General features: G+C 42.3%; 1 protein-coding gene across 4 annotated transcripts in view; it reads right to left on the bottom strand.

Annotated features, from left to right (window-relative positions):
- Positions 1–1,112: 1,112 nt before the first annotated feature.
- The window catches only part of ADCYAP1R1 (ADCYAP receptor type I), a 156,360-nt gene continuing 146,299 nt past the window's right edge, over positions 1,113–11,173 (bottom strand). For 2 of the 4 annotated variants that reach the window (XM_019529130.1, XM_019529148.1), the window contains 3 exons: positions 7,570–7,699; positions 7,316–7,357; positions 1,113–4,936 (listed from right to left, as the gene is read on the bottom strand). In XM_019529130.1, coding sequence (XP_019384675.1) covers positions 4,727–4,936; positions 7,316–7,357; positions 7,570–7,699 — 382 coding nt within the window. In that variant the 3' untranslated portion in view covers positions 1,113–4,726. The remainder of the gene's footprint in view (positions 4,937–7,315; positions 7,358–7,569; positions 7,700–11,173) is intronic. The other 2 variants (XM_019529138.1, XM_019529153.1) reach the window with 1 other exon arrangement.

Genomic DNA, 11,173 nt, shown 5'->3' with positions numbered 1-11,173 from the left:
ACAGTCGAATCTGGCTTCTTTGTGAGGTCAGGCTTTCTGGGTGGGTTGCAGCTACAAATGATCTAGAGTATTAGGGCTCGGGGAACTGCTGAGACCCTCTCCCTTGAGTGCCTTTCAGAGCTGGTTTCCTTTGAAAAGAACAGCCCGTAAGCGGCTAGTAACAGCATTGCATGCTTGATGCTGTAACATGCCGGGATACTTTCTTCTTTGGGAGGTTTTCGGCTCACAGCTTTCATACAGAAGATAGGGTAGGTTTTCACCTTCTAGAGTAACTGCATCACAGATGCATAAGCTTTTCTGAGCCACCTGATGAAAGAAGCCAAGCTTTCCCTCAGATTTTATACAGTAACAACTTCTGAACTATTCTCCTGCTAGGAGAAGAGAGACCAGTTGCAAGGCTACTTCCACTAAACCACTGGAGACTTCCAAAAGAAAAGCCCTTCCTGAATATTGCTAAAATCATGCTGAAATCTTAAACCCACATTTTCAACGGTGAGTACTGAAGTTGGGGAAAACACCCTGCCATTTCTTTCTTAGTGCCTCTGAAATTTGGGTCACTTTTACTTAAGTGTCTAAGTGCTGGTAGTGTATTTTGGGGTGGGTGAGCAAGGCATCAGTTGCCAGTGCTGATTTGGCAGGGGTGGGTCCAGACTGCCAGTCCCCGAGGAGACTGTAGCACTGGGCAGGTGCAGCGGTGAGCCTGTTCCCCCAGCTGCAAGCTGGCCATGGTAGGTAAGACCATGGCCATGGCAGGTACGATCCCGGCATAACATCCCCAATCCCCACTACCACTCTGCTCTGCCAAGGACACCAAAGGACCCTGCTTTGTCACTAAGCCAAGGCTTGATTTTTTAGCATCACGAAGCACCCACAACTCCAGCTGAGATTAAAAGCAGGTGTAGGTGTCCAGCACAACTGAATTTCACCCCGCTACTTTTTAAAGGGGACTTTCCACTTCAGGATTTTAAGACACCGCTTGAACCCTTTCCACACTCGGTCACCAATCCCCATTGCAGGGCGCACTCACAAAGGCCACAGGACATAAGATCTGTTATATTTACAAAATCAAGGAAGGAAGGGGTGAAGGGAGGAAGGCAGGCAGGCAGGCAGGCAACTGGATGGGAAACATTTGATAGGTACGGTGTAAAAATGGCTCAGGGAGCAGCACAGACTTTTTTTTTAAATTACCTTTTAATAACATATACTTTCTAACGCCAAAATATACTTCACAGTGAGAAAAAAAAATACAACCCCCCTCCTCCCCCCAAGCACTGTTACACTCAAATAGATATTTACACACACTTTGAAGCATGTCTGTCTTTTGGTTCCTTCCATCCTGAAGTTTAGAACCGATGGCCACTAGAAGTGGTGACTATACAAATCCAGCATCTTCAGCGTACATTCAACATAAAGATATCCAAGAGCATACTCTACACAATGGCATTAGAGTCCTTGTTTAAGTAACTATATACACTTGAAGTATGATCTTTCAAGTAACACTGAGTGTTAGAGTGGCCAGGTGAATGCCAGACTATATGAGTGTGTCAGCACTTCCAGTAGAAAACCCTAGGAGAAGGGGTTTGGGTGTAGTTTATAGACTATACTACATATTAAATATAGAGCTATATAATTTCTTCTAATAAATTCAGTGCTGGTGAAAGGTATTGGATTGACAATCTTGAAGACTAAAGTCCTCTCTCTGGCCACTGACCAAATACAGCATATACAGAAACAGCACAAGCTTCCAATGCAGTGTCCCATCAACTGGCCTTGCTCCTGAGCCTGGGCTCTAGGCATCCCAAGGCGAGTTCAGTCTCGTTTGGCTTCTCTTGGTGAGACTGCCAAAAAAAAAAAAATTAAATTTAAAAAAAAGCAATAAAGCCAGATCCTCCCCTGTTTAAATTGGCACGGTATCACGGACACCGGTGATGTTATGCCCAATTGACATCAGCTGAGGATCTGGCTTCCCATACGTGCCACTCTAGAGGGGGGATTCTGTGATATGGACACTTGTCCGCACGGCACTGGACTGAGACCCACCAACTCAAATCGAAGAGGATTTTAGGATGGCCAAGAAGAGAATTTTGCCTCTGGACTGAAACATGGCACAAAACGTTTTCCACCCAGAGGCAATGGTTAAACGGTTGTTTCTGAAATTTGTAACCGAGCGAGAACTGCAAACGGGCCAGTGGCCATTCATGCAAAAAATGCCTTTTTTCATCATCCATGTATTTCTTAAATCAGACACACACACACACTATGGTCAGTATTAACCTTGTGAAAGCCCATACTACAGAAAATACAAAACTAAATCTCATCTTTCCTTTAATATTAGACCATTTTCTTAAAAAAAAAAAAATATATATATATATATAAGTATGCATTTACCCAAGAGATCAGAATTTAATCTTCCCCTCTTCAGTGCCCCTCTCCTGTCATGAGTATGTGAGTTATTGGGAAACTCACTAAAATAGCCAGTTTTGGCATCTAATGAGAGAGGAAATTCCAATCTATCAGGTAAAAATACTTGTGTCGTTTTTGCACAGTGCCTGCAACAGAGAAGGCCAAATTCTTCTCTCAGGGAGGGTCAGCTTAGTACTGAGGGCTGCCAATAGATTTATGAATTGTGCAAGACCAACTTACAACCTCAAAATCAGCTTCAGTGGAAAACAGACCCTTTGCTGGTTCTCTGTAGAAGGGTGATAATGTCTTAGAAGGGATGATCCTTCAGCTATTCACTTACTGTGAACTCCTGTTTACTCAATGGATTTTGGTATGGATGCCCTAATACAACTGATATCACTGTAGGTGCTCACCGCTGTAACTGAGAGCAGGCTATGCCCCCAAAAGCACAATATGATTGTTATGTGTCATTATTAAAACTTCTCTTATCAGTTCACATGATTTGTTTTCCTTTTAAAAACAAGGAAACTATTAATAAAAAAAAAAATCTAGCCTTAAAACGACATTAAAAGTTTTTAACCTAAGCTAACAAAAAAAACAGGAAAGCTAAAATTTTAGCTGACTGACATTTTGTGTGCATAACTTTCTTTTGCACAAATATTTTCATGAAGAAAGGAGGACTGGCCTTAATTTTGACTTTCCTGGTTGTTGTTAGCTTGAGCTCACACCGTCATATTTAAAATGTCTGCATCTTAATACTCACATACACACACACACATACATACATATATATATACATATATATTGTTTTTATATATAGTTTTTATCAGTTCATAAATCCATAATGAAATAAGAGGAAAAGTAAAGGTCTTTAAAGTCTTTATGCATTGCATAAAGGCTCTTTGAGAATTGACATCATTGACATTTGTCTGAAGTAGATAGACACCAGTCTCGGCTCTAACTACAAGGCAAAGTTGGAAAGAACTTTTTCTTTTTAAGCAAAGGCGTTGATGACATCTGTTGTCAAACAAACAAAAAAATAGTATCCACTGACAGAAGAAACTGTCACGTATGAACAATCACCTGAAGCCTACCGTTCCTTTTAGGAGCATCCCGTTGTTCAGCCTAAGTGTTCAACCAACATTGATGACATTTACCTTCCAAGACTCACCATGCCAGACCTCCATGGGGCCTCTTGTGCTGGCAAATTTGAGTCCCAACACTGGCTCCAGCAGCTCTGTCACAGCAGCAACACACTTTATGTGTCACGCCACTATCAAAAGCAGTGCCACGGGACGGACGTGGATGCAGGGGTTCCTGGGGTATCTAGAGGAGGTGCACATACTGAAAGTGACCTTTGCCCTTCACCATGGGAAATAAAATCTTTTGTTGTTTTTTTTTCTTTTCACATTATCCAAAGATCCAAACAATCCACTCCAAAAATATAGATATATCTCAAAAGTACGGCCCTTTTAGAAAATTCACAGTTTGCCTAGAACATACACATTCCCTAAAACATTCGGTGGAAGAGGGGGGAAAGAAGAACAGACCCCCATCTCTGTGACCTGAAGTCCCCTCCGCTGAATGTCAGCAGCTATGTTTCACGTAGTTGCACCGGATGATCTCACGCTCGCCTTTGCTGTCTGGAATTTCCCTCTCTCTCGAATGGTGACCGCTACGTCGTCTCGCTTAACCCCAGCAGACCATCAACTCCACTGGCTGCTTCTGACCAAACCCAGCCAGGAAATCCATTTCCAGAGTCTTTCCTGCACTTGCCGGCAACACCAGCCCACACTTTATAACTCTAGCTTAAGACTCAAAGGAGGCGCGCTGAAAATGTCTTGCACATCAAAAGATGGGGATGAGGTGTGGGTAAGATGGACTTGACTGGAAAAAGAACAGAATGAAACAAAGCAGGATAACCATGACAACGTCCAGTCACAGATTTAAACCAGAAGGGCAGCCAATGATCACAACTGCACAGCAATCACTTGTTACACTTTGGCCGACTATGGATTATGTGCAGGTGCTCAAGAGCATGGAGAGATGGGTGGGCATGGCCTAGCGTTGTCATCAAGAACGATGGGACTCAGTCATGTATTTACAGTGATCGTTAAAAAAATACCGTGTTTTTTCTTTTTTTTTTGTTCCCCCGCCCTTCCCCTCCCCCCCTCTCCTCTGCAAAATGTCAGGGGCATTTTATTTCATGCTTTTGAACAATGTAAAAAAACAATGAAAAGAAAATCCACACCACCAAAACTATGATTTTTTTTCTTTTCTTTTTAAAGGGGCGGGTTTTTTGGTTGGACTGTCGGCTTGCGTGTTAGTTACTCAGGTCGCTAGATTCTCCGCGTTTATGCTGGACATCCGAATCTGAGAGCTGCTCTTGCTCAGAATGGAGAGTTGTGTCCCCCCGTTCACTCCGCTGCTCGCCAGAGAGGGATGGCGATGTTTGAAATCCACAGCAAAATACCGGTTGACTTTCCAGCTCCTCCATTTCCTCTTTATTTCTGATTGCACCTTTAGGGAGAAACTTTAAAAGGTCATTTTTTTATGTACTTAGCCGCTCGGGTACATGCTGGCAGATCATCAAGTTTTCAAAATAGACACTCGTTTCAGGCCAGCCTTGAATTTCTCAGCTCAGTGATAGCTAAGGTTCAAAGAAGCTGGGACTAGTGGTGAAATGCAATGGGAGCAGACCTCACCGTCCATCTGTGTTCGGTGCCACGATCTTTGATATTTAATAAACATGGGGACCACCATAGCGATACATCTACTTACTCTTCTAAAGCCCACTGACTTCTACAGACTTGACGGTAGTACTCTTCAGGTATCCCTCATACCCAGCATTGGCGAGTACTTTAGGACAGTGGGATTTAACCTTTTGGCACATACGCCACAAATTAGCCCCGTACGGTCCCCAAGTGCCAGTCTGATTTACTGCGCTTGCTTTTTGCTTCTCTCTTTGCTCTACCTGCCTGACCTGCTGCTCTGCTTTCTCCTTCCTTCTCCATCTGTCACTGTGCTGCCTGTCTCTTCTCTAATTTGGCATTTGCCACACAGAGGCTGTCCGTGCCACTTGTAGCACGGGCTAACGGCTGCCCACTCCTGATTTAGAAGCAGAGGCAAGACACTGTACAGTGAACCCTTATGGAGCACTGCTCACAAAAACAACTCCTTCATAACACCAGGCAATGAGCCCTCTTCCTGGGTATTGCCTGTGAAATCCTGAACACTGGAAATCAATGGAAGCTTGGCTATTAACTTCAGTTTATCCAGGACTTCACCCTCAGAGATGTGATATGGTCCATGACATTTTATTTTTCACTTCTGGAACAGTCACCTATAAATCAGCAATCCACCATGCTCAAGAAAAGTCTAGGATCTAGCATCCTTTTCCTTCAATAGACTGCTCTTCCTTGCGATTGCAATTCATTCGTTAATTATTCTGCAAGGCCTGAACCCCCAAAGCCAATGAGATCAATCAAAAGACTTTCCTTTGACTTGAGTTGACCTCACACCACCTACATTGCTTCTGAAAGCCCTCCAAAGCTCCAGTGCAAAGACCCCAGGTACTCTGCAGTCCTAGATGGAGGTGCTTAATGAATTCAGGCAGTTACTGAGTTTCTCAATTGAATCACTCTTTGCAATTCAGGTGCCTACACTTAAGGAACCCAGTTGAATCCTGGGCTTGGCAACTGGTCTTCTTGCTAATCTAATGATATAAGAATTGAAAAGATGAAAAGCTCTTCATCAATACTAAATATTAGAAGTATGCTGCAGAAAACACACACAAATATACACGTACATACATGAAGATACATTCCTTGTTCTTAGTGGATGGATAATATCTGCAAACATACTTATATGCCATCTAACTACATTATGAAGACATGTTATATATGTAGATTACTGTAGGTTTGCCTCTATAAAAAAAATGTGCTAAACCTCATCTAAAATTGTTTTGGAAAAACTCTTTATATATCATTCTGTTTTTTTTTTTCTAAAGAAGCCTCTTATCACGGTGGCAGGAATAAATTACTGTCAAGCCACTGTCCAAAGCCAGTCTATATTATTTGAGGATTGGGTCCCATGTTTTAATGTTATTTGCTTATTCATACAAAATGGTGCTATGATTTCATATCCCAGGGACTCATCTGGAACGCTTAGCAGAAATACTTTTGAAGATAGGTTCAAAGCTACAGTAACAGAAAAGCAAGAATGAGAAATGCCATGGTCATGGAGGCAATTCATATCTCTCCACTCACTATGCTAAAGTCCAACACTGAGAAAGTGCACTTTAAAATATGCCTAAATAATGTCATAATTATGAAAGAAACTGCAAAAATAGCATATGGCAAATCACTGAAAATACTTACATAATACTGGCTAAACCTTTACTTTCTAAGAAGAAATCCCTGCCATATATAGTAAACCTTTATGTGTTGGTGTTTCCTTTCCTTCAAGCAGCTCAAAGCATTTTATAAACAATAAAATTAGGCCCAAAATATCTATCTGAGGTATTCAGGGCCTCATAAGTTAATATTGGCCCTAGCTTACAGATAAATCCTAGTACAGTCCTAAAAGGATAAATCCTAGTACAGTCATAATAAAGATAAATCCTAGTACAGTCATAATAAATACCCAATGCTCCTCTCAGAGGAGGAGATGACTTCCAGCCCCTGAAAAATTAGGAAAAGAACCACAACAAGGATACTTCAAGTCCAACACTTTGTCAAAAAAACCATGCTCCCTTCCTGTTTTGCTGAAGGCACTGTGAGATTTGGCCCTCAGAAACAAGGAGTGGGGTAGATAATGAAATACAGCTAAGAGGTAAGATGGAAGGTGCAACGGGAAGAAAATGCCATGCTAAACACAACACGGGGAAAACATACAGCATCAAAAGTCTTACCTCCCCGTTCAGGAAACAATAGAGAACAGCAACAACAAAGCCCTGGATAAATACAAGAGAAGAGACTATGAATGTAAATCCTCTAGGAAATGTTAGAAAGCAGCAGCTGGAGAGAAAAAAATAAAATAAAATAAGCAAGTCTGTAAAGTGTGTTTTATAGGCGAACGAGCACACAGCAGAGAGAGATTCACACCCAGCAATCAGAATGAATGCACCTTTCTTCTCAACAAAAGCAACAGTCACTGCATAGTCACCTGGAAAGATCCCAGCCCCAGTTCAAACACAAGTCTCTCCCGCTTGCTGACATTTTCAGGAGAAAAGGCGAACACAGTGTAGTGAATTCCGAACAAGGGGATCAGCAGCAGTGTGGAGCGAGCCAGCCTCCTGTGACAACAAACAGAGAGCAGATGAGCGCATCTTGGCAACAAATCCTGTGCTTTGAGAAGAGAAACTCGTTCTGTTGGACGAGAAAAACATCCAACATTCCCATATCTTCTCAGCCCTTAACTACCCACTTACTGGAAACATCTACACATGCAATCAATGCTATTTGGCTTTACTGCTCAGTAGATTTACTACCTGCATATGCATTCTACGATGCATGTGCAGGTAGTAAATTTACTGCACAGTAAGTCCCTGCATATGTAAACAGCGATACTTTACTGCACAGTAGATTAGTGTGCAGTAAAGCATCCTATGTAGACATGGCCCCTGTAGTCTTTTCAGCTTTCCTGACGCTACCCCACTGCAATCTAGGGATGTGTATCAACCAGCTCGTTAGAAATAGTAACTATTTGATTCCGCTATTTTGACTATGTTCTTATAGGTAGGACTGTCTTGTACTCAGGACGTGTATACCACCACACACGACACCATATCAATAACGGTTCCACCAGACAATTGCCTTTTTCAGTGCAGTGCCTTGAATCATCTTTGCATTCAGCTTACCTTTAGAGAGAAAAGGTCCTTGTAGTATTATGCACTCCTGACCTTACTGCCCAAAAGCCTACTTAGTAACACTAGTGGAAAACACATACAATTCCATTGCTGTTAATTGTGCTGCTGCATGCGAAATGGATAAAGAAGGAAAGCAGAACCAATGAGGCTAGAAAAGGACTATAGGAAACCAATGGATGTACTAGTAAGTGGTTAACTCTGTAGGGATAAAAGTGACCCTAACACACAGCTCCAGCATGAGGCCTATGCATCAAGGCCCACTTTAGTCAAGGTCAATTCCCACCTGTGCTTGGTGAGGAAGCACGCCACTATCCGGAGCCATCTTTCACTTCTTTTTCTCAGTGCTGTTATATATTTTGAGTTTTTATGGGGTAAACACACAGAAATCTCAAGAGAAATGAACACCTAGCTGGCCATAAAGGGTACAAGCTGCAAAAATGAATGCCTCCTTCTCTAGAGCTTCATTTCCTTCTAGAAGGAGAATGAAAGGTCGATGAAAGATGGGACCACTTAGATAGATGCACGTGATCACTTCCCTTAAAATGAGATGTGAAGGAAAGGAGGCAAATAAGCAAAGATAGAAGCCCTTGCCAAATTCTAGATGAGTTCCTCCTCACCCCTGCAAATGCAACATTGATATGGTTGTACCTATTGCAAAATGAAAAATGTGACACTGGCTCATTGATGACAGTGGGCTTTCCCCCCCAGCTAAATTCTCCTCCCTTCCCTGTTCCTCATTCCTCTTTCCTGAACACAGCTTGAATGTGCCAAAGTGCTTGTCATCAGCTACCTGTATAAGCACATGGGATTCATATGGTGCTTGTGCACTGTGGATCATGTTTATGATGCTCAACACCTCAGATCAAAGCACACTGCTTCTGTGGACTCAGAATATATCTTTAGCTTAGGAAATAAGAAAAGTCTAAGAAATACTGGAAAAAAAAAGAGGAGGAGACTAATTAGAAACATTGGTCTGAAGGATCTACAGGATGTAAAACAAGGTTGCAGAGGAATTATGCAGAGTGGGAATAGGAGTAAAGTGTTCACATTAATAACAAGATAATTCTGGCAAACTAAGGAGAAAGTGCATCAAGAGGGAAAGCAAAAGCAATGTAGAAGTGTGTTACCATTTGGAGCCGAAAGTAATGTTAGTGGAAATCACTAGATGGCACTACTAAAACTATTCTCAACTGTATACATAGGTAGTTAGGACTTGGAAGAATACTTTTGGGGGTTTGGGTGCAGTTTTTTGGGGGAAACTGGACGTGGATAGAGACACAAGACATTTACTACCTAGTAAATTATCTGTCCTATGTAGTAAACATGGAGCAGACATGTGACACACAGCCTTACTATCTCATCGATCACTAAAATGGTGAGTCAAGTTAGAAGTGGGACTGCATGGGAAAGTGGAATGTGTCCTGTGTCTGTTCCTGTGATCGGCTTCATCCTCGGTAGCCACGCAAACTGGCTTCCTTGCCAACTACTGGTGAAGCTCTGTAGTGGCCAATTTACTCCATAGTGAGCATGTCTACATGAGATGTTTACTGCAGAGTGGGCATATTCGTTCCACAGTAAAAGTCTCTGCTTCTGTACATGTGACCCTATTAGGCCACAGTAAATTAATTAACTCTGTCATAGGATAGTACTCATATTTACAAGTACTATCCTACTGCAGAGTTCTTTAGTGCGCAGCACCACATATGTAAATGCTGATAAGGCTGGCTGGGCAGGAGGGTGCTTCAGCGCAGCGGCTGCCCGCTGGTTAGCCCTACACTGGAGCACCGTCATGCCCCAGCCAGCCCCTCCACAGCAAGTCGATCCCGGTTGGAGCAGCCCCAGCCAGGTTCAATGTGCTGCAGTCCCGGGAACATATATAAACATGGCACCCAGGAGCAATAAACCCCGGAGTGATATGCAGAGTTTATTGCTGCGCATTAATTGCACATGCAGACAGGCCCCCTACAAAGTAATTTTACTACGGAGTAACACAGAGGATAAAGGACTCCATAGCAATCTAATTGTGTGTCCACACCCCATACCATCAGAAGAAGCTTTCCAAGAGAGTTTCTTTTCTGCTTGAAATAATAGCTTAAGTGCAGAGCAAAAGTATAACATTACTAAACTGGTCTTCCACCCTAGACAGGAAGCCTCAAGAAAATGTCTGAGGTATGCTGGTAAGATAACCTATTGGGGGCTGCTGTCTGTGATGGGCTTCTCTTGCATTCACTAGAAGGCTTCAGTTTTTAAGGCTTTCAACCTACCACCTTGCAACAACTCGAGGAAAAATTTATTCTTGTGCAGGCCAACAAGGGAACTACACATCACTCTATTGTGAACTCCCCCAAAGCAGTGATTTGAGTTGAGTAACGTAGGTTTCTATTTCAGTGTCGTCCACTCTCATGAATTTTGGTGTTGTTCTTAAAGTCTACACATTGGGAATTTGAAAAAAAATGTTGCTCTTTCTTTTATATCTAGTTATATGTTTCTCTATAACTATAGCTACCGTTTTCACATTCCTGAAGCGCAGACTTTAAGAACAACGCCAAAAAACACGAGAGCTGGCAAAACTGCTGTTTTGTTCTCAGGTCACAAGCCTGTCTCGTATTAAGCCTGTTCTTCTTGTCGATCCGTTCCCGTCCCCCCCGCATTTGTTTTTCTGGATCGTTCTTGCTCAGAATCAGTCCATTGGCTGACTCTTTGGGGCAGATTCCTGCCTTTCTCTTTTGTAAACACATTGAGAAAAGAGATAATGTTAGAAAGTTATATTTTCAGGCTTAAATTGGAGCAACTTGGAAATCAAAGGAGAATGTGTGCAAATGTTAAGAAGGGGAACATAAGGCTCTGTTTTACTGCTGATCAGTATGGCGGGCCTTTTATTTTTTTTTTTTTGACAGTGCA

Source organism: Crocodylus porosus, unplaced genomic scaffold (genome assembly GCF_001723895.1).
Source record: "Crocodylus porosus isolate Cpor-Errol unplaced genomic scaffold, CroPor_comp1, whole genome shotgun sequence".
Classification (NCBI taxonomy): Eukaryota; Metazoa; Chordata; order Crocodylia; family Crocodylidae; genus Crocodylus; species Crocodylus porosus.
The sequence above is the reverse complement of the archived record's forward strand: the minus strand, read 5'-3'. Positions and strand labels throughout refer to the sequence as shown.